General features: G+C 45.2%; 1 protein-coding gene across 1 annotated transcript in view; it reads left to right on the top strand.

The window, feature by feature from the left end:
• Nucleotides 1–21,570: 21,570 nt before the first annotated feature.
• rtn4rl1a (reticulon 4 receptor-like 1a) overlaps nucleotides 21,571–24,005 on the top strand; it is a 72,812-nt gene continuing 70,377 nt past the window's right edge. Inside the window, exon 1 of the mRNA XM_076031773.1 lies at nucleotides 21,571–22,245. Coding sequence (XP_075887888.1) covers nucleotides 22,233–22,245 — 13 coding nt within the window. The 5' untranslated portion in view covers nucleotides 21,571–22,232. The remainder of the gene's footprint in view (nucleotides 22,246–24,005) is intronic.

The following is a 24,005-nucleotide window of genomic DNA, read 5'->3' as shown; positions in this document are numbered from 1 at the left end:
TAAAGTGAACTAGAAAACATGCATGTTTAGTTAGTTAATCAGTTAGTAATTCTTATTAAGTAACTAAAATGCATATTTTCACAAAGAGCAGGTCCACTTGTTAGATGGCGGTCATATTGTACCATCGTGTATCTACAGCTGGTCCGAACACGGATCAGCTCATGGATTTGTAATGTGACAGATATGAGATCAAGTGCAACGCCGGCAAATATGAAAACTGTTCCCAATCAAATAGAGATGTACTTTCTTGCAGTATAAATCCATGCAGTGCCTTCAACATATTTACAGGGGATGACACTTTTTCAAGGTAAAGGCTCCTCATGTCTCTTCAAGGGCTTGTAGTGTGCATGTCCACGATGCTCCCTAATTAGGCGGCGTGATGAAACACAACGAGACGCCACAGGGAGGCGAGCTGCTGCTGACATGCTTCAGCTCGGGCGAGAGGGGCGGCATGAGAAAACTTGCTTATGCAATGTATTCCTCCCTGGCTGCTGTAAACTGTGGTTATCCAGACAGTCACTCAGATATACCATAAGTACAACAACACTACATTAAGTGTGGCGTTGCATTGTAACAACACATGTAACCAGCAGCCCAGCCCCCAGTAGCTCAGCCCCAGCATCTTCAAACCACCATAGCAAAAATTATCACATCTCGTATATGCAGTAACTAGTCAATAAATACAAGATGATGTTGTGTTGTGAGGATGCAGTGTGGTTGAAGCTCTCGGCTGACATCTTTGTAAAAGACTCTTGGGTTTAATAGAACTGCTTCTGCAGCCTCATTTTCAACATATTTTCTACTTGAATTATTTTGATTGAGTCTTTTTTATTTATTTATTTTAAGAAGCAGCTAAAATACTTTTGCACCATCTGTTTGGCTCTAAACTCATAACTTCTGAAAACTTTGAATACTGTAAACACATTTTTGAGAAAAAAAAGATCAGCTCCCATTTAAAGCGTGATTAAATTCAGTATTTCTAGAATAGTTGTGGGCAAGTAAAGCATTTTAAATCACTATCAGGAGCCTGAAAGAGGGGCCCACGTTGTTACAGTATGGCTGCACACCACAGGGGGGCAGTACGGCATTAAAGGTTTGATAACAGCGGAAAACCTTAAAAGCCCCTGCTGCTCCCTGCCAGCTGCACCAACCTGACTGTGTGGAGGCAATCAAAACACATAATCCATCACAATCTCGAAGCAATGTGTGAAATTGTCTTTAGGAAACAAAGGAAACCTTCACTATGTCACTAATAAATGACATAAAAGGAGCAGATAACCCACGAAACTGAGAATCGAATGCAGGCGGTTGCTTACAGCGCGTTTTTCCCCCTTTGCAACACCAGCTGGTTGATGCTGCTGCGGCTGCTGCAGGAGTGCGAGGACACGCAGGTGAGGCTTCACAGACCGAGCCAAGAACCAAAGTTAGGGGTGCTGGGGTGGGGGAGCGTTGAGGTTGGTTGAGGTTCGCAGAGGTCAGAGAGGCCTGCGGCTCTGTGTCCTCCAGTGGAAGGAGGCTCTGCCGCTGCTGCGCTTCCCTATTAGAGAGGCTGTCACTCTGTGGCGTCCGAGTACCTTGTAAAAGGAGGACGGGGGGAGCGGAAGAGAAGAGTATGACAAATGTCCTGTCTGCTGCCGATCCTCACTGGAGCCGGCAATGTAGGCCATACACCCAAGTGAGCAGCGCATCGGTGGAGAAAGAGCGGCGTCTCCGTTTTTCCCCTGCTCGGAATGTTCATCACCGGCGGGAAGCCACGAACGCCTGCTGAAATAAAAAATAGTGTTTTGTTGCCGCGCCGCTGACGGCCGACATATGTCACGCCGCTGTAACGTTGACAGGTGAGGCCGTCTCTCTGAAGTTAATGTGCTCCTCCATTAAGATGTGACTCGACTTTCATATAGGCACCTATCACATTGGCGTGCTGATGCCTGCACAGCCCCAAGGGGGCCGGGATCCAAAAATACACAAACGGCAACAGCGCCGCATCTACATAAATAAATATGTAAATATGGCGTATTTAAGCGTGAATCCGTCTGTTCTTTTATTCTCTGTTCCCACAACAAGAAAGTGCAGTTCACACAAGTCTGCGCACGCTAACCGCCTCTGTGAATTCTCATCCGTTTTTTTTTTTTTTTTCCCAAATGTGAAAATCTGTGTTTTTGAAGCTGGGGATGTTACATTAAACGGCAAAAAACAAACAAAAAAAAAACCCCATCTGTCTGACAATAATAACTAAACTAAATGACATGACTGTGGATGACAGTCTAAGTCCGAGCAATTCCAAAAAAGTATTGCAGTGGACAAACTCATAGAATCCGACTCCAAAGACTCACGGCTTGCTGGAAAGGAGAGCGCGAGGGAGCCTTGGAACACAAAGTCCCAGGAACTCAAGTGCGCCGTAAAAATCCACTATGTGAGTATTGTTGAAGATATGGCTATGGGAACACACAACCCTTCAGCATGGTCCTTCTAGGCCCTACAGGAACATACAGTGCCCTTTGTTGTGGTTCCTCCAGCTGATAATCTTGTTGGACTGCTAAACGCCTGGAACACAGGACCCTTGGTCCAGCACGTCCTGGGTGCTGGGAACAAAGTCGCGTCTCAATCTGTCACTTGTAGGCTGTTATGAAAGCAGCTCTCCACTCTCCCCTTCCTTCAGATGATGTGCTTGCTTTTTAAAATAAGGACAAACACACACACACACACACACGCACACACACACACACACACCCAGTGTTTTGATGCGCAGATGTGTTTCCCAGCTTTCCCACTGATTATTTCATTTTAGCAGCGCTGTTTCTGAGGTGTGTGGGGCCACATCCTTCTGGATTGTGACTCACACTGGAGGATCGTCCTCGAAGAAGCCTCACACCGACGACTGGCAGGACCGACAATCTGATATGGCTTCGCCGAGCTACATATAAGTACTTCCTTTCTAGAGTGTCAAAAAAAAAAAAAAAAAATACTGCGCACTCAACATTTGACTCATGCCATAACTTGAACGTTAGGGGGATGAGATTTCCACCTGTAAAGCAGGTTTGAGGACAGGCCCTGCATGACAAAAGCTTTTAATACTTCTATTATAAATATATATTATATGTATGTATAGATATGTATATATGTGTGTATATATACATATATATGACTGGACTGAACCTTACATAACAGCAAAATGTTGTCATTTTCTGAACTTACTAACTGTTGTAACTGTTATATTATCTGCATTTAACCACTGGGATACAAAATAGGCTTTACTGATGATTATCAATATGTTCAATGTGCTGTTCTTGAATGCACGACAAGAAACCAAACCATACGAGTGCTGAATGTAGCTCTTGACGGTAGACAGGAATTAGTGTATTCTGTGTGGGCACTGCCCTACTTTAGGTAAAAGCACCAAACGTGTATTTATGTCTCTGTGAAACAGAAAGGAACTGTTTGCAAATTGACTTTCTGTGTAAGAGGTCCAACTTACCTTGATGGCTGTGGCAAACTGCTACATGGTTCTACCTTTATTGTGTCATGGTTGAACATAGCCAAGTCTTCAACCTTCTGAGAGCACTAAAGCTCCTCTCTGCTTCAGAGGAAGGGCTTAGGGATCAGAGGTTGTGGATGGTTTGGATTATTAGGTGGGTTGCAACCCACCCATCCCCCCATAAATTACACCTATGACTCATACTAATAATTTGTTATCAAAAAAAGGTTTGGGTCCCTCTGACATGACAACTCAAACTGCCTGTAGACTCGAGTGGGTTTTATGGGATTTATATAAATTCTGTTTTATTATCTATCTATTTAAAAATAAACTGCACTGTAAAATATATATATGTATATATATATATATTACAGTGCAGTTAAAACCAGACATTCGTCTTTGCAGTTCTGGACACAGAATTATCAGCAAAGGACACGATTTGACCCTTTGCCACATTAAATTGATTTAAACTAATATATAAACGAAGTAACCTCAATAACGGCAAAATGCTGCAGGCTCTATCTGTGCGCTATTTTTCAGGTCGACCATTACAAATAAGAGAAAGATTGACATTACGACCTTCAGGATATCATGGATATTAAGGACCTTATGGATATCGTTGAACAAAAAGCATTTTTTAAAGTTTTAAACTCAAAGTCTGTTTCACCCTATAATTTCTAAATAATGATTTTCATTTGGACATCTCAGTGCTAAACTCAGCAGGACAACAGAGAGAGAACTGTGTCACTGAGATTTTTTTTATTTCTTTTTTACAAATATTGTTTTTTTTTTTTTTCAAAACCGCACAGAAAAACGAAAGCGAGCAGATTTTAAGAATCAAAATAATTCCATTTTAAGTGAGCCAGTGTGGGCCCTGCGATGAACTGGCGACTTGTCCAGGGTGTCCCCTGCCTTCGCCCTAAGACAGCTGGGATAGGCTCCAGCAGACCCCCGTGACCCTGAGCTCGGGACTAAGCGGGTATGGAAAATGAATGAATGAATGAGCCAGTGTGTGAGACAAAGTGTTTATCTTGAGCAGGAATGCAAAGCGCAGTGTGAATTGAGGAAGTCAGCATGTCCAACTCGATTCTCTGGTGAGTGTCTTGGCGAGCAAAACCTCAGTGGATTTGGACCTGATGCTTTAGGCCGCCGGCTTTTATTAAGAAAAAAGATCAAAGAGATCAAATTGATAAGAGGCGAGAGGACGGGGGATAAACCGTGTCGCCGGCACAAATTCAATTTTATGATTAGCTGCATGGGAATCAAATGGCGAAAATGTGAAACCCCACTCCTTCCCCACATGCCATCGCCTGCTTCGTGCTGCTCAATTATTTAATTTTATGTCGAAGATATTTTGAGATCAAGTAATTAAAGTCCGAACACTGCGTACGCCATAAAACATTCAGCCGGTGCCACTTCAGCTGGTGGCAGAATGCTGCTGAGGTTGAGAGAAGCTGTTGTCACCCGGCAGAAGTCTGCTGCTCACAGACACAAATCACCCCAGAACTTGTGCAGTGTTGTGTTTTATGTGTACAGAGTGTTCAATAGTTCGTAGGACAAGGCCAGAGCTATATAAAGTGGACCCTCTGATATACACCATAGAAAAATATCAGCGTCTGCACAAGTCAGCAGAGAGGAGAAGCAAATGTTAGCATTTGGAGTTTTCGGCAGGCTGAGGCAAACAGAAGTTTGCTGCGACTTGAACAAAGAAATGGAAGACGTGCTTTTAAAGACGTGCGAGTGGCACAACAGTCCACCTTTATAAAGGCCTCGCTGGAGGAGAGACAGAGAGAAAGCCGCCACTCTGGCATCAAATCCACTCACATCATCCTTGTGAAAGATAAAAGCCTCTCACAGAGAGAGAGGGTGGTGTTTATTGGAGGGCGCCCACTTCCTGTTTGGGAGATTTTTAAAATATAAATGTGAAATCATGGCAGCAGTCGAGGACAAGCAGTCGTCCGGAAACATGGCGAGTCACGGTCGACAGGATGTGCCGGGAAAACCTCCGAGTCCCACTTTTGAAGGACATCGGCTGTTGCCTTTTTTCTTTTAACACGTCGCGTCCGCAGGCATTCAAAATGTACACTTTTAATTGGCCCAGCAATTATCTCGTACCTGCCACATGTCACACGACTGGACTTAACATTTATCAGGTTCGACCACAGCTGCAATGGTAAAAGCACCCGTGGGCATGCAAGAGTAATTCTGAGCAACATGAACAAAAGAACAAAAACACAAGATATTTCGAGGAAAACATGATTAATTTTAGTAATTTCCTGACAGCAGCTGTGCACAGCAACAAGACGGAATACTGATCGCGAGCGCACCGACGTGCACGTGCACGTGCTCGCCTGCCCGTCTGACCGACCGACAGAACACATGCTCCGACAAACGCACGACCCCTCACAATAATTATGTGTGAGCAACAACGGCTTTCGACGGCTGCTGCGGTGACTCACGTCCATCGCAGAAAGGTCGGCTGAGGCAATTTTCGGAGGCAGCGGCTCCACCGACGGAGAAGACGAGGGTCGGCGGAGAAGGTCAACGGCACACGGGGCATCGCCGTGGGAGACGGCCGTTAGTTTCCCAGAGTCCTGCCTAGAATCAGCGATGTTGTCGCCGTCAACGTTGATGTTTTCCTCACCGTGACCTCACCATGGCCACTGCAGCGGCTTCCCCGCTTTGACAGCTAGTCATCTAGGTGCCCTCACACTGAAGACGTTTTCTCCAAGACCAAGCTGCAATCTGTGCATGTTCACATCCCTCTAAAATCCCTCTGGCCTGTGCTCACATACAGATCCATCAACCAATAGGAGGCCAGGTTTGGTGTGGACCACTGGAATCTTTCTGGTGCGTCAGCTTGACTTCTTGGGACGTCCCTGCAAGGGCTTTTTATCAAAGTTTTACATTCAAAATGACAGTTCATTTTGCAGTGGCCAATAAATTTGAAGCAAATTCAAATGATAAATTATAATGTGAAACGTTTCGATGGTGAAATATTGTAAACACATAATGTAATTATGTGAAATGTAAATTATCTCCTGAAATTGATCAGATTCAAATTTAATTATGATGACAACAATTTACTTCTGAGCCACAGCCGATGCAATGTGGTTGCACTGTGATACACAGCTGCATCAATACTTTATGTGTTTATCCACGAATAGCGGCTCACAATTATCCTGATTAGCCACACAATATTAAAAAAACGATGGTCCTCTTGTCTTGTTACTGAGGTGTATTGATGACACTCTTTGATAACAGGCGCCAAATGCAGAGAAGAAGAACAGTTAATTGACAGGTGTGAGAGAGAGAGTGAGAGACGTCGCTGGAGAGACAGCTGCCTCCTGCTGTAGCCTCATGAGGATGCAGGGTGCACAGCTGGAAGCTGCTGCCATTTAAAGACACACTCCTTCCACAGGTGCGATCGCCAGGTGTGATCCCGTCTCCAAAACAATCACGCCTCTGCGTTTGCTGCCTGCTATGTCTCCGTAAAAGAGACAAAGTCTCCGTAATTTGTCACTGTAAAAGATGCGACACCATTTTATTCAGGATCAGATGCGCAGCACGTGATTTGGCTTCACTAAAGGCCCTTTTAGTCGGCAGGGGCGCAGCGCACACAGTGGCCCGCTGTTGTGTTGCCATGCTCATGCCAATTAGTGGGGAAGTAAAAAAAATAAAAAAGTAAGTAAAAAAAAACAGGCCCGGGGGACAAGGCGACCGTTGACGATCTCCGGCGCTGGTGAGGAGCCAAGAGTGGATCCCTGAGGGAGCGAGAAAAGAGGAGCACAAACAAGGCGAGGAGTGATAAAAGGACGGGAGGAAGGAAGGAAGAGGGGAATCTCTGCACTCAGGTGTGAGGCGGCCCTCCGCTGTCACCGTGATTTATGAAGGGCCAGAAACATTATAATATTCCTGCTGCAAATCAGGGGAACGGGAGCGCGGCGGGAGAAAAGTAAGGTGGGTGTGTGCGTGTGTTTAAGACAAACAAGTCTGGCAAAATGGGCACAACCGGCGCAGACAGAAAGGAAAACACTTCAGTTAAAATCGTGGACGGCGGTTTCAATTTGTGGCTGCCGCCCGAGGCGGCTGCACCCCGGGATGTTGAAAAACGCACATCTTTGTCTACGCTTGCAGCTGAGGTGAGGGTCCTCTTGCACAGCCAATCGCACGGCAGCGACTATGAGCCATCAGGCGTTGGAGACACGTCGAATGACGACTTGCTGGGGTTCAAAACGAGCGTCAGAAAGGTGGAGGACGGGGGACTGAAGAGACTCCGGACGCAGCCAACGCGGTCGTTGTTGCCGGAGTGTTTCACCGACTGCTGCTGAGGCTCCGCAGAGAGTGAAGCCAGAAATAGAAAACATCTAGTGAGCGGCGCTTGTGTGGGGGGAAATGCTGGGGTCAGAGGTCAGAGTGGACGGACCAATCGGAGAGCACTGGTTACAGCCGGGGTCTGCAGGGCTCTGATTTTATTGCCTTTACTTTTGCAAAAAAAAAAAGAAAAAGACTGCAGTAGCCTTGTCTATTTACAAGCAGTAAATTCATCTTCATAATCTTCTTCTCTCATCCTTTGTAAATGCACCTGGAAGCAGTAGGGATGGCTGCTGATTGGCTGATGGACATTAAGACTGAGTAAAAACGATCCAGGTGGGAGCTTCCAAAAAATCCTGCGCTGCTACTGCAAGGCACAACATGACTCACGTGATTGGCTGTCAGGATGGTCCCAGACCCCTCCTCCTCCTCCTCACTCCCCAAAAAAACCCTTTGTAGGATTTACAGTTTGAACATCTTTGGGCTTTATGGCCATCGAAACAACGGCGCGCATCCGTGTATCCCTAGCTCATTACGTGGCTTTCATGAGCCTTATCGCGGAGCAACATGTGCCGGGGGGAAAAGAGGAAGGCGTGCGCGAGCAGAGTGATAACCTTGTGAGGAGGTGCCATCGTCGTGTCACCCACCGCGTTCACCCGCTTTGAAGTGCCGGCCCGGATCGGCCCCTCCCACACCCCTTATCACTTTCCCGCATGCATCGACGCATGTACTCGCCCAACGCACGCACGCACGCAATAATTGGTGGTTGCACTGATTGCTCCGGGGCTGATTGATGCATTTCTTCTATATCCACATGCAGTTTCTGCACAAGGTCAGATGATGTTTTCCAATGCGACGCTCTGGAATATTCAAGATTATTTTTTTTTTGGTAGGGGGTTAATTCATCCCATGATAATATGGATTATACTTCAGGATGAAATATTGGTGCAGGTGAGCGCAGATGGGACTCGACTCTCAGTCAGTGAATATAAAAAAACCCCTGAGATCGATTTTTCACTTGTTTTTTCCTGACTATTTTCAGTGTGCGTGAGTCATTTCGCAGCCGACGCTTCTGGGATCTCTGGTGGAAGAACGGCCGCCACCAAAGCTTTTTTCCCAAAACCTTCCTCTCAAAGAGCTCCACGGCACACAGCCACAGTTGAGTTTGTCACTGTGTGACAATATCAACTGGCTCTGAAGTCCTCCAGCCGACAGGTTCATGGCCACAAACGGCGCAAACAAAGATGACGCGTTTCTTCGCTGGGGAACCATGAACTTCAGGAATATCATCGCTAATCCTGCGCCGCGTCTGGAGACACGTGCCAGCGTGACTCTTACGAAGCAAGAGTCTAATAATTAGTGTACGGAGAGCGAGGAAGCGGCGAGATGATGTGCAAGAGGGACGCGGTGAGATGAGACGGAGGGGCGCGGGGGGGGGGGGGATTAGCTACAGCTATTAGCAGCTTCTAAAGTAATCACACTCATTAGCTGCTATCAGATGGGGTTAGATGGTTATAAAATGAAGGAGAACGAGAGAGAAGGAGGCATTTCTTCATTTCCATACTTTTCACTAAGAAATCAGACTCGGAGCGATGGGAAAATTAACTGGGTGAGGAGCTGAAACCAGGTTTCAGGGATTTTTTCTCTCTCGCAATTAAGTCATTGACACAGCGGCGCTCCTGCAGACCGGAATGATGAATGATGTTATCTGCAAACTTTTCTCCTAAACCGTAATAAGTTGAGTAGGTAGGCAAGGTGAGGAGCAATTTAACTGAATCCTGATTTATGTTTTTAAATAATTTATATTCCATCTTTCATTTCAACTGCCTGTCTGTCCGTCTGGATGACTGACTGACTGACTGACTGACTCCCTCGGATGTGGAAAATGAACCTTGAAGGTTTCCATATTGCCGCTGTGCAAGACCATTAAGTCATTCATTGGAAGACATTGATTGTCACTCACATTATTCAAGGCGCAGATTTCTCCTGTGATTAAAAAAAGAGAAAATTTCTTAAGTTGCTCGGCCTTGAAGATAAATGGGAAACTCTTCACTCTTAGTACGATTCACGCCATTCACGCGTCTTGTACGTGCATCCCACTGGTAAAAACAACCTCTTGGACCGACAGGAATAGAAAAAGAGGAAGTGTCTGTGAAACCCTCACACACTGGCTTGGCGTTCCAGACACACAGGTGAATCGGTTGACCTTGTTGTGTTGTTGAGCTTCAAAGTGGATGCTGATGAGCTGCTGGAAGCCGTGAAAGGTGCGCCAGCTGACAATCGTGCCTCATGATTAGCATTTGAAAGCGCTACAACGTTTTTTTTCTTCTCTAGCAGAAGGTGAAGGAAGCGTTGCAACGCATGTCCTCTCGCTCCAGCTGAGTTTCTGTTAAATACAAAGCAATTTTTTAAAATTAACTTGTGTGTGTTTTTTTTTTAGAGCAGCTCGGAACAGATGCTTGATCTACCTCTCGCCTCTTCAGATGGACGAGAATCTTGTCTTTTACACGCAATATGAAAGAGGAATGTTTGACATCTCGCTTCGTATTTTCCGAGCGAGATGGAGTTCCAGTCACACGTGTGCTGAACGTCACAGGCGGGTGAGAGCTTGTACTCACAGCTCGTCCTGCAGGCCTTCACTGCTGGAGGTCTGTGTTCTCTTCCGTCACCGGAGTCCACGCATCCTCTGGCTGCCCCTCGTGCACGCGGCCCACTGCTGAGAGAGGACACAGGTTTTTTTTTTTGTCAGTTCACACTGTTGATTTGGACACATGTGCAGTTGCAACATCACAGTTTCCGAAATGCGAACAATAACAGGCTTTTTCTGTCCATACCATCAATGTTCTGCCAAGAGAAATGTGCAAAATGAACTGACCACTGAGGTATTCCGATCATCTTGTCACTTTATTAACTCTGTTATGTGAATGTAATGTGTGCGCTGGACATTTATCTCACACATACAGTATATGATAGTGTCGGCTCAGAGAAAAATGACCTGCTACGTTTTAGAATTTACAGTTTAATTTGCGTTGCTTTCGTTTTGAGTTCAGGGAATAAAAGTCAGACAAGAGTTTAGGCACTCCGGCATGAAAGAAAGGGAAGTTTTAGCATTAATTAGCAAAAACTCAAAGCTCCATATCAAACCCGCAGACATGACAGCAGACCAGGGCCTCCCTACCCTTCTCTGAAAGAGCTAATAATTATATTTTCAAACGTGTCAAGCTATTTCCCTGAAGTCTAAAGAGAACAAAAGTGTTTTTTACGACGCATAAATATTCAACCAAAAACAAACCTCAGCCCCCCAAAATAAAACATCAAAGTCAAAACAAAACGCTGCTTAATACACAAGCAGGAGCAGGGAGATAATTCATCTGCTTTAGACTAAAAGCCCAGTCCAAACTCCACCAAGTGATGTCTTAATTTAATTTGCATGTTCAGGACAACAGAATATAATTGTTCAATTATTGGCAAGTAGATTTTAGCCTAATTGTTCTCTTTCAGGCAATCAGAGCCATTTCTGTGCACCGGTGTCTGTCAAAAGATGCTGTTTATGAGTTCATCTTGTTCCTGGGCTAAAACCTTTATTCTTATTTTTTTGTTAGCCAATTAAAAGCAATAAAATAACAAAAGAACGCGCACCGGAAACAGGGGTTATCGGGAAGGTTATAATGTGTTTTGCTTTGCTTTTATTGCGTCGTAATTTCCCCGTGGTATTCAATAAAACACGCGCTGAATTATTCATGAAGCTAATTATTGCTAATGCTTGACTGAAGTCTATCACATCCTAATCAGGGGGAAGTTTGAAAACGACATTTAAAAAGTGTTAAATGTTGAGGATGAGGTACACTTAAGGAAAAAATACATTTATGACCAATGAAAAAAAAAATAAAAAAAAGAAGCACACAGCACCAACAAGAAATGGCAGGACAGCATCCCACCAATATTAAATGCTTGCAGAGAAGGAGACGGTGAGGGAGTCTAATTACTTGAGGGAGAGGGGGAGTTATGCCAATTGTGGTCTCGGCTCTGTGATATTTTACTGTTTACGAGCGGAATAAATGTGCGTAGAGGCGAAAGGCCCGATGGTCGGCCGGCAGAGCAGACGCCGCAATCTGCAGTCGGCAGCCAAACATTTTCCGGCAGTTTTAATATCAGTGGGGTAATTGCTGCGACGGTCCAGTGTTTTTTTCTTCTTTTTTTTCTAAACTGGAGTTCTGTGCTGGTGGCACTGGTTGATTTTCTCTCTCTCTCTCTCTCTCTCTCTCTCTCTCTCTCTCTCTCTCCACTCGCTAAACTGATAAGCATAAATTGTAATTTGAAGGAAAAGGAAACCAGAGTAACATCTGTGTTCATTTGTTTGAATCAGACGCAATGAAATCTGACACACTGGGCCATTAAGTAGTTTAGTGGTTTCGTTTATCAAGTTTATCTGGATCAGAGCTTTCTTCTTCTTTCTTTCTTTTCTAAAAAAAAAGAGAAACATAAAAAAAAGTTTCCTTTCTCCATTTGTTGAGGATATCTGATTCACAATTCACTTTTTTCTTGGCAATATTGCTGCCTTGTGTAGATAAGATATTTTAATAAGGTCTTGGTGGACGCCATCGCCTGTCTGCCGTATCCGAATATTAAACCATAAAATATCAGAGCTGCTTGAGCCGAAAAATCTCCATCAAGACGCTGAGAAAGCTCCGTTCAAGACACGAAACTCTGAAGCGGCATTACGTTATCACGTCACTCTGTTATGACAAGCAACACTTAACGACGGCACACCGCCTGTCCCCAATCCTCCACACTCTGGATCAGCGTCTTTGTCGGCCTGTTTGGCTGCAGTCTCATCTCCGTCCTTGCATCCCGACTGATCAAAGCCTTTTTCGCTTCCCGGTTCTCCTTTTATGCCGGTGAGTCATCCCTGGGGTCACGTTCTGGCTTTCCACGTGCCACCTTCCGCGTTGGCAGAAAAAGGAGTCAGCGACTCACACCTTGTAAAGATGGGTTGTATGGGGTCTAAATCCGTGATGAGTAAGGGGGAACCGGGAACCAAATTTTAGTCCTATTATCTCTGAGCGAGCTGGTGCGTCAGGACCGGGCTGAATGGTGAAAGAGCTGATATTATTCAAACACTCAGGTTTGAATGATTGGATTGTGGAGGTGGCAGCCCTGTGCGAGCGGACAAGTGTTTGTGGACATGCGAGCACCTCAAGGTGAAGGCCATCAGCCAGACTCTCCCTCAGGAACCCAGCGGCTCTTATTGCTGTGAGGCCCTGCTGCCTTTTCTCCCCCTCCTTTTCTCCCCTCCCCTCACAGCCGGTATCTCATTTCCCCAAACCCTGTAAAACACGCTGGACGGTGATAAAACACAACGCAGCGAGAGAGATAAACGATAGGACGGCTGAGAGATATGGATGGGGGAGATAAAACAACTCCCTTCGTTTGGATCCAGTCTCAGTGGACTAGACGCACTGTGTGTGTGTGTGTGTGGGCAGCCGCTGCTCATGGTTTACAATCCTGCCCATAGTCTCCTCTTACCTATCTATTGAACGTTTCCATCCGCAGCTGTGGCATTGTCCCCGCCCCTCCTTCCCCACCCCGCCGCCTGGAAATAAGTCCGTCTCTGCAAAGTCGACTGACCACGGAGGATGTGGCTGCATTGTGAGCAGCGTTTGGGGACTTCTGTTATCTAACTGTTCTTTCTTTCTTTTTTTTTTTATCAGCCTAAACACTCTGAGTCCATTTCAGCCTTTCTGCTTTGCTGCAGGCATTTTGCACCCCGCACCCCTATATCCCAATGGTGGAATGTGAAGCAATAAAAGATGGGAAGGTGAAGCAGGTGCCGTAGTTTGGGACAAAGATGAAAATATGTTTGGAGTTGACAGTGGGTGCCTGGAAAACAACGAACGCAGCGATTACTGCCAACATTCTGTGTCATGTACTGCATCCAGGAGCCTGAAGAGAGATGACAGAAGGCCATTGGGTGAATCTGGTCTATCATATCTAAGTGGACCAAACGGGTCTGTTTATTCTTCTGTACTCGAGTTGCTATATGGTTCACAGCTTCTTTTTGGAAACTCAGTGTTCCAGGTCAGAAGTGGGAGGCACACATAGCGGGTCGTCAAATTACATTACAACTGACATGAGGCTCACTCTATTAGCAGGTTAGCACATTTTGATAATTAACACCTATTGTTGTATAATCAACACCTTGCTAATAGTAGGTACCGTCAGCCTTAACTCCACCCACACCTCCTGGGGGTTAAATACCTGGGACTCTCCAACTGATTTTTAGAACTGAAGAAGCCTTTTGAATGAGAGGCGAAACGTCTCCAAGATCACAAGTCTAGTTGCTCTAACTCAGCCCTTCTACCTTATTGGAAATGGGCTGATTCCTGTTAGCTGTCTTGATACTATAACAAAAACACATAACATAAACATAAACCAACTTCTTCAGCAGCCGCTAGTTATACCACCATTATGTCATTTTGTTCTCCGTATTTTGGAGCATTAAGGAGAACTGGCAGCAGTTGCCACCTGCAAGACAATGTCTGAAAATGCTTTAAATTGGAGCTTGGCCACATGGATGTGCAAGATGCCGCTGCTGCAATCCGAGCGCTCTGGCTGCAAAGCTGGAGGTCAGAGTGAAATTAAGGAGAACGCAACTTGGATTTTGCTGCAGCCGACAATACGGTGATCAATAAACCTCGTCATGTTACCCTTAAGAAGCAAAAACGCGAGATTGGAGAAGAGATGCTGGAGGTTGAGTGTGGGATTTTAGTGTGTGTGTGTGTGTGTGTGTGTGTGTGTGTGTGTGTGTATTTTTGGGTCGGCCAATGCGGCAAATGAGGACTCCACAAAACGAGTGTGAGTGCAGGATGAGGAAGCTGGGAGCGGACCTTTCATCTGAAAAGGTCGTCGAAATAGCTGCAGTTTCCCAGCTAATCAGAGCAGGATGGGTTGGACACTAATCGGCTCGTTCCAAAAGGTTGCCAAAGGTCACTTAAATGTTGCCGGGGTCACGGCAGCCTGGTGCGGATCACCTGTCCATCATGCCCTGCGAGTGACCTATCAGTGCGGAGAGGTGAGTGAGCCGTTGATTTGGGAATAGGCGTTATTAAAATCACATCTGGCTCAGATGGGACAAACGCAGCGATAAAGTAAAGTCCAGAGAGGAACGAGACCATATCAAGAAAAAACAACTTTTTGAATGATGCATTCTAAATTATACTAATACCAAGGACAAGGTGACAGCTCAGATTTTATCAGATCGTGAGCTTTTCAGTCTGCCTGATAGTTTGGAATTTTTCATCCATTTTATGGATTTTGGATTTTCGTGGTTGCAAAACCAGGAAGCGGCTCCTGCTAGCTGCCCTTACAAACCACAAAGGCCGACTGTGAAGGCAACAGGAAGTGAGCGATAGCTTCTGCAACAGGGCTTAGCTAAACTGAGCTAAACTAGACTAAACCGGCAGTTGAATGTGATCAGCAGTCATTTCATCACCTTCCAACTTCTTCTAGCCTTTTCAGATGCTCTCCATGGGCTCTACACCAGATGGTTTAGTGAGATGAATTTCAAATGATTGAGGGAATGTTCCATCTGGCCTGCCAGGTTAAATAAAAGACTGACAATGACACAAAATTGTGCAGTTTCATTTCCTCATTAAAGCTGAGCAGAGACAAAAAAACAACAACAACACAAAATAAATAGTAAAAATTGAAGTGAGAGATGAGCTAACTTGAGCTGACAGGAATCTGAGGCAGTGTCTCTGATGATCTCCTCACACAGAGAATATACAGGCACGGTGTCGTGAGAATTTGCGGCAGCTTCGCCCAAGATTTGTTTTTGATGCGGCAGACAGATTTAATCATGGAAGAAAAACAAACTCCCCATCACCCCTAAACAATGGCTGGTCACCTGCCAGAGTTTGCACTAAGCTGATAAGACTAAAGATTTGGCAGGAATGTGACTTGGTGGACAGATGGTGGCCGACCGGTGTCGACACCAGGGGGAGAGAAAGAGAGAGAGAGAGACAGAGAGAGACAGAGAGAGCGACTCGGCGAGGCAGACTTCACTTCATACGCAGTTCTGATTCAAAGATAATTTATTCACTTCTCCCTGTTGCATAACGCAGGATTTTTTGACAGAAAATAGCTGTCGGAGGTGTGGATGTTATGAATAAATGCTGGGGATGATCTGTTATGTGAGATTCCTCTTTTTTTTTTTTTTTTTTTTTTTTTAGTTCTCTTCCCCAACAGTGACACACCAGACGGGGGATGTTCAAAGATCCCCTGCAGTTGTGTTTCAAGCCATAAAAAAAAACAAAAAAACAAAAAAAACACAGCTGAGGCAAAGTTGCGGTTGTTTTTGGCACTGGAGCTAAAGCAGGGACCTCAGGTTCTTCAATGAATGAGGTTTGAGATAATTCACTTTTAGATTTTGGCAAAGAAATGCCGTGATTTCGGAAAAATCCAGCGTCCTTTCATATTTCCTATCAGCCACTGGAGACACGATGTCTTCTCCTCCATGAAAACTGCACATACTCATCTAGTTTGCCGCTAATTTAGTCAGTGTAAATGGAAACACAACCACAATGGCTCCCCCTTAAGGCTGCGTTAGCAACTGCCACTCCAGCTGATGCTAAAAGGTTTACGGCCTTGACTGCATTTTTACACTGACCCAAACTAAAAACTGTATTTTCTTGTTAAAGTGTCATCTACAAAAACGTGTTTCAGTGAAATGATATTTGTGGGCTTTTATCTCTGGAATTGTGATGTTCAGCTCCAAAAACTACCAGTTACACGTCTGTGGAAGATAAATCTGAATGTCTCCGCGGAACCGTAAAAAGTTTCAAGCATTTCAAGCACACAATTGCGCTCGTCTTTCACCTCGCATTCAATTTAGATGAAGTTATGGCTGCAAAGCAAACTCATCCCCCGCGCCCCCCAAAAAAACAAAAAACAAAACTTGCAAGACGTAGCTTTTCACTAAAACGGCTGTGTAGCTATTCAAACTTTTCAGATGACATACGAGAGCCATTAGCCGCAGAGTATCAACACCGGGCTGCTGGTATAATGAGCTGATACTTAAGATATATAAAGTTGCCTGGAAAAAAGGGAAAAAAAAAATCTTTAAATCTGCTGCCGTTCCGTTAAAAACATGCAATTTTTTTTCTCTGCCCACTATTACGCCTCAAATGCAAATTAATTTCAAGTATAAAATTGATGTATTAAGCCAAGCATCAGGCCCTCAAACAAAGCTCTTTGCATTCTGAGCTGCTGAGTTACTGAGCCGCCGAGCGCGGAGCTGCTGAGCTGGTCCGTTTTAATGTGATCCTACTTGTTAATAGCCTCATAAATCCGGACGTGGTTTCTCAAATTTATTATATTTACAGATGAATACATAACGCTGCAGATTAAGCCACTTACAGCAGTGATTTGAGCATTTTTCTCACTCCAGCATCATCAAAGTAATAGCGCGAGTTCATCTCAGTTTTCCATCTTGGGAGCGAAGGTGAAGCTCTTGTATGCTCCGACCCTTTGTTTACAACAGCTTAATGTCTGCAGAGACGTCCAGAACTTTCAAGTGAGGACGGCACTGAGTTTAATGAGGCTCGGCAGTGAAGTGGAGCTCTGGAGAATCAGGTGCAACAGGTGACAACAATGATCTACAGCCTGTTTTCTCTGCATTAATAAAAAAGAAAAAAAAAGAAAAAAAGAAAAATCCAAGTTCAATTGTCTACAAAGAATATTGAAAGATATTGAGCATAATCAATCACGTCTCCTGTGTCAAGTACAATTTGAAATTATGCAGCTGAGACTCAACATTCTGGTTGGTAATATTGTTATTTTTCTGAGACAATAATTATTTTTCTTTTTTGATCGAGGGTCTGTTTGTCCATTAAAGGATCCTGCCTGCGGAGCAGCTGTTGGAAGCTGTGAGGATTAAATTAACTGCGATGGAATAAACTGATACCAGCTCATCCAAAGTGCTTTTTTTCAACGCTGTAGGGGGAAACGAGGAGTGTGACCACGACGCTTGCAATTCCGCAATGTCTGCCATTTCCGTGTTTTACACTTGAGCGAAAGTCTCCATAAAGAGCTGATTGTGATTCCATGTAGCTCAGCCGTGGCTTGCAGAGACCAGCAAGGAGTGGAAACAAACCAGCCCAGAAAAGAGGAAGTGTCGAGGTGCAATATTTCAGATGATCTGTGAAAACAGCATGGGACTTTTTTTTATTTTTTTGAAATTCAGCTCTGAAAAGCAGACAACTGTGAGGCTGTGAAGCACCTTCACCGTGAGGGACCGAAGCCAAAAGCCAGTACACAACAGTGTGTTGCAAAACTTGTCAGCCAGGATTTCAGTCATATTCTTTACATGTTTTTCTGTTTTTTCACTGCCAAACCCGACGCGAGCTGAGCCAAAGCCAGCCGGCGAGGCCGATCGTCCTACACGGTTTCAATTCTTTCTGCTACTGAAAGCGTTTGATGGTGCCAGAAGCTGCGAGATCTCATGTCTGCCGTATCGTCACCGAGGACTCAAACGGCAGGTGTGTGTGTGTGTGTGTGTGTGTGTCCTGTGTTTCTAAAACTGCATAATTAAGGCTGGATACCAGCAGCTAGTCAGCTGAAACCAGTCGTGTAGGCACAAATTGTATTTTGTTGGGACAAGCACAAAACTGGATGGACCGTCTTTTCCCAGGAAAAAAGTCCTGAAGCAGGATGAAGTTTAGTTTTATCCTGGAAGGAGAAACAAAGACAAAACCGACACATTTCCAACAACAGCAACAACACTGTACCCCTGCACAACATATGGTGGTGGAAAAGTTCTGGGACACCTTGTGCACTTTGTGTTGTGCTAAGTATCAGTCGCCATCATTGACCCACTGCTGGACTCTTAAGTCCAGCTCAGAACTGGATGTTTCAGTAAGATGATGACTCTTTGAACACCACGAGTACAAGAGTGCAAGAACTACAAAAATGCAGTTTTCGTATTTGGTCTCAATAACAGTAAACTACAAAATTTCCATTTGTCTGTGTGCTTCTGGTGCAGCTCGACCTTTTGAAACACACCAAAACAATCTCTGCCAAATATTTAATGGCAGTAATTGGGATTTAATTAAATTCAATGGTGTCTGAAAATTTTCCACTACTGTATGTATTTGCATTGGCAGAACAGCAGTGCATTTCCTCTACAGTGGCCACAACTGGCACAACTCGGATTAACACAATTAGGACTTTTATTTAGCCCTAATAGTGGTTGCTGAGAAAGAAAGAGCCACACACATCACTGCTGCACCGCTGCAGGCCCCAAACAGTCTTTTCTGTATCGGCAAAGGATCAAATTGTGGTGATACGGTGTGTCAGTGTTAACTCCATGCAGAGCCAGTGGTGACAGTTCAACACCAAGTCTTGCTGGAGGTAAAAGCAGGGAAAGAAGGGGAAGAAATAATAAAAAGAAAGAAATCCTAAAATCTAGAACCTTGATGGCCACAATAAAACCCCTCTAACAGCGGCAACATATACAAATGAAAGCAATAAAAGCTGTTAGCCACAGGATGAGCGGACAAACAAAGATTTACTGCTTTAGTTTCGCAAATGAGAAACTCAAAGGAAACACATTTTTTTTCACTTGAGGAAGCAAAATTGAAATAGTCTTCACAGCGAATGTCAAGTCGAAAGAAGCAACAGATCACAGGGGGGGAAAAAATGTCTGCATGTAGACATACATGTTTTAGGCTCCGTGTGGTATTTAAGAGTCAGTGGTTTACGTGATGGAGACTGAACCAAGCAAATAAGAGAGCACCGGTTTCATGTAATCTGAACCAACCGCTGGCTGGTGATAAAAGAATCAGCCTGTGGACGTCAACTGCAAAAACCCAGCTTCAGTGCAATTCAACGCTGCTCAAACAACAGCGACTGGCGGAGCGCCCAGCCGGCGGCCTCCAGCCCGAGAGGCGCGGCGAGGCAATTCAGACGCAGCCACCGCAACCCCCGTCACAGAGATGGACGCAGACAAATTTGAGAACGACGACACTGCATCGGCGAGGAAACGGGGAAATCGGAGACAAGAGGTCCGGCTTTTGCTGCGGCGTGTAAAAAGATATAATTACAACCTCTGAAACAATATGTCACGGTCGGTGGCGGAGACGTCGGGAAGCCTGAGGTTTTCTGAGGCAGGTGGAGTCGGTCCAGAATCCTACTCACGCATGTATGTGCAGTTCGCATCACATTCCAGAAGCAGCCAGCCGCAAAGTTCTTTGCAAGCAGCGAAGAAGGAAATGGACTCAGTAAAAGCCGTAAATTTGAAGAAACACGCCAAGGTCAAGAAACAGAGGATCATCAATTGAAGAGGTTGTGGAAGTAAACGATAACACCGAGCAACGGAAACTGTCCAAAGAAAAAGAATAAAAGATACACAGCATAATAACAGGAAATAAGGAATAACACGACAAGTAAATGAACACAAATTAAAACTCTGATGCATGAAATAAATGACATCAGAAAAGTGTGACAATGAACACAAATAAACATGATAATAAAGCAAGAATATATAACAGCCCAATATGAAATTATGGAAAACTTATTACGTTTTTAGAAAGTTGCTGAAATTCCTTAAACTGACAAATACGGTGACGATATTACAACTTTTGTGCTGTCATGCGGTGGTGCAACATTAATCTCATTTTAATAAAAATGATAAAAAAACTGCTAAACGGTCAGACTCCTTTCATCCATTATCCCACCTTCATTTTCACATTACAAAGTATTTTTTCTCCAGAGATTGCACTCGCTTCAATTTGCTCATTCCTTTTTTTTTTTTTTTTTTTTTTTAAATCTGACACACTTCTACATGTCAGGCTGTGATTTATCTAATTATCTCAATCTGAATTTTTTTCTTTCACTTTGCCATAACGGCATGATTCGACATCACAGCACTCAATTTCATTATGGTCATGCTGATAAAGAAAATGAGAATGCATATTACAAAAGACAGCGGCGAGCTGCGGTGAGGAAGGCCGAGCTGACCCGGCTGGAGAAAATGAGGGAAGTGTAATTGGAACCTTTATGGCATTAATCGTGCTCAAGTCATGCTCACGGAGAGAGAGCTGATGGCTGAGGGAGAGCAGAGCCCAGGCAGACAAAGGACAGAGAGACGGGGAACTGGGGTGGATCCATAGCAAAGGAATTTTTAAGGCAGTGGCACATTAAAAGGTTCTATTAGTATGAAGTGGATTAGAGAGAAACATAAAACTGTGTGTTTGATAGTCACTGAATAAAAAGCATCTGTCATAGTTTCATTTGCTAATTAAAGACATTTATATTCACATTGAGAGCTGTGCCATATTGCCCCTCTGTGCACCCAGAAAAAAACCCTTGTTTGCAATATTCTTTATTACCACTAGGTCTTTCACCCTGAGCAGTTAAAAAGGCTTCAAGGCCTAAAATAGATAAGAAAAAAAAAATACACAAGTGGAAATGAGGAGGCAATTGATTGGCCCTTCTGTTAATTCACTTGGCATTTGGTTAATTATTATTAAAGTTTGCCATTTTCATAAAGAAAATGGATTCCCGAAACTCAACAAATTTGCGATGTGGAACAAAACACTAAAAATGGGAACCCCCCAGCATTAACATCATTTGCAATATGCTTTCTCGCCATTAGATGCTACTAAATCTAACACACTGGGCCTTTAATCTGAGCCAATGAGCCTAAAAACGGTGCGCGAGAGGGAGACTGCGTGTGAGGAAGAGAGAGAGAGAGAGAGAGAGAGCGAGAGAGAGAGAGAGAGAGCGAGAGAGAGCGCGCGCGCGCGCGCAGAGTTGTGGGTCTCTCCGATCTGGCACTGGGAGGGAGTGAAGCTGCCGCTGCTGCTGCTGCCGCTGCTGCTGCTGCCTCGGAGCTCCGCTGCCGGAGAGAAGAAGACGCGGCTCGGACTCCTCAGCTCAGCTCAGCCCGCCGGGGGCCAGCGGAGGAGCCTCCCGACGGTAGTGATGATGATGGTGTTGATGACGATGATGAAGAAGAAGAGGACCGGGAACTTTCTCCCTGCTCCGGGTCTCGTTTTCTCTCCGCTGCGTCTCTGATTCAACTCCAGTCGGACTGCTTGTGATTCATTCAGAGGTGGCAGGTGGCGGAGACATCAACACCGCCATCGAGGACGACCACACCGAACTTGCTCGATTTTTGTTTTAAGACGACCTTCTGCTCCCCGATTTTTCTCTCTCACACCATCACCACCACCACCACCACCACCACCTCCTCCTCCTCCTCCTCCTCATCTCAACATCCTCACTTGGGAAAACAAGCGCCGAGGAGACGAGGCTACACTCTGCCTACCTGCACTCCAAGGGCTGATAAAAGAAGAAGAAAACATTTTGTCTGACGACTGGACCTTGGCAAGGATGCTACTCCCGCACAGGCATTAGACGGATCCCAACAGCCGCCGCAAACATGTTCAGGCGAGGTAAGAGACGAGACTTTCCTTCCCTCCGCTCCTGTTTGTTGCCGATGAGATGAGGGCGCGCGCGTGCGTGTGCGTGTGGCGAGGCTGTTTATCGGGGCTAGTTTGGATGTTTGGAGTTTGACCGAAGAGTCTCGAAGCGTCTTTTTGACTGAACTGGGTCGGAGTACATAAAAAACAAAAAACTAAATCAAACAAAAAACAACAAATCAAAAGAAGGAGAAGAAGAAGAAGGAGGAGGGGAAAGGGAGGCGGGGAGGAGGGGGAGGAGTGAGAGGGAGCTGCTCGGTCGGTTCCGCCTCGGACAACTAGTCCGTGATCCGTCCTGACAGCCCGAAATGGAAAGCCAATTAAATATTCATCCGCATCCACTCTGTGTTCAAATTTATTCTTAAAATAGCAAAGCGGTGCCGCACTGCAGTTTGGTCCGACTTGACTTCACCTGCACGACGCTGCCACGCGCCGGCGTGCGCGACTGAAGGCTTTAGAAAAGCGCGCACGAGAATTTGGCCAGCGACGGGGGGGGAGGGGTTTGGCCATCCGCGCTTAGATGTTCCTGAAGTTTTGTCCCGCGATCATCATCATCATCATCATCATCATCATCATCATCATCATCATTATTATTATTAATACTATTATTGAAATTCGGTGGGACCGGGAGGTGCGGGTGCACCCTGCACCAGGCTGAGACCATGTGGAGCTTCTTGTACCTCCACCCAGTCCTCCATCGCCTTGTGTGTTATCAGCTCATCCACTCTCAGCATCCTTCACTGAGAGCGCTTGAAAACATAGGGCGGCAAATTTCACCCGTTTTCCGCCCAGCACTGTGTGGATGCAGTGTCTTGTTCAGTGCCATCATGTGCTGATAGAACAGCAGCCCGAGGCGGTCATGAAGTGAGCCTTCATGACGGTGATGACGATGATGATAAACAACAGAGGGAGAAAAAAACAAAAAAAACAAAACAAAACAGCGCAACACGTCTCCGTGCTGCTTCTACAGTGACATGCAGATGTCGGAAGGACTCAGTCACTCAAATAAGTCTGGAAAGGTTGATGGTTCGAGTCAAAATATCCACATCGAGTGTGGCTACTTTGTTGACATGAGCAGAGTTTGTATGTTCTCCCTGTGTCTGCATGGGTGCTGGTTATTGGCTCTTTTGTCGGTCTGCCATAATGACACCTCGAGAGATTATTACCCATCCGTGAAACTCCCCAATGATTGTGTGGATGGAAGAACGTCGCTGGGGCCTCCAGCGAATGTGCGCCGTCTTCATTTTTGGGGGCGAACTATCCCTTTAAATAGTCAATACTGAAACTTAAAAGCAATTATAAAAGTAAGCAGACACTCGTGGCGAGTGTGTGTGTGTGTGTGTGTGTGTGTGTGTGTGTGTGTGTGTGTGTGGGAGGGAGGGCGGGGTTGTAATTGTGGAGCAGTGACTCATCCCTCATCCCCCGAAAATGAGCAGAGAAAAGAAACAAACGTACAAAAAAAAAACAAACAAACTTGCTACTGGAAACAAGAAGCAGATTGTCAGGGTGCAATTTTTGGTGATGACGGGCGCTCACGGCTGACTAATCCCCCAGAGCGTGATGGAAAGAAAAAGTATTCTTTGATAGAGACGTGCCGAGCCGGGCGCGTGTCAAAGTCGCGCAAAGCCCAGACGCTGCGACGCCATCGTCATCAGTTAGAACAGGGTCACGCTTGTGTGTGTGTGTGTGTGTGTGTGTGTGTGTGTGTGTGTGCCGTAGGTGTTCTGCACCCA

Source organism: Nelusetta ayraudi, unplaced genomic scaffold (genome assembly GCF_046127955.1).
Source record: "Nelusetta ayraudi isolate G7.1 ecotype Tasmania unplaced genomic scaffold, CSIRO-AGI_Nayr_v1 ptg000033l, whole genome shotgun sequence".
Classification (NCBI taxonomy): Eukaryota; Metazoa; Chordata; class Actinopteri; order Tetraodontiformes; family Monacanthidae; genus Nelusetta; species Nelusetta ayraudi.
The sequence above is the reverse complement of the archived record's forward strand: the minus strand, read 5'-3'. Positions and strand labels throughout refer to the sequence as shown.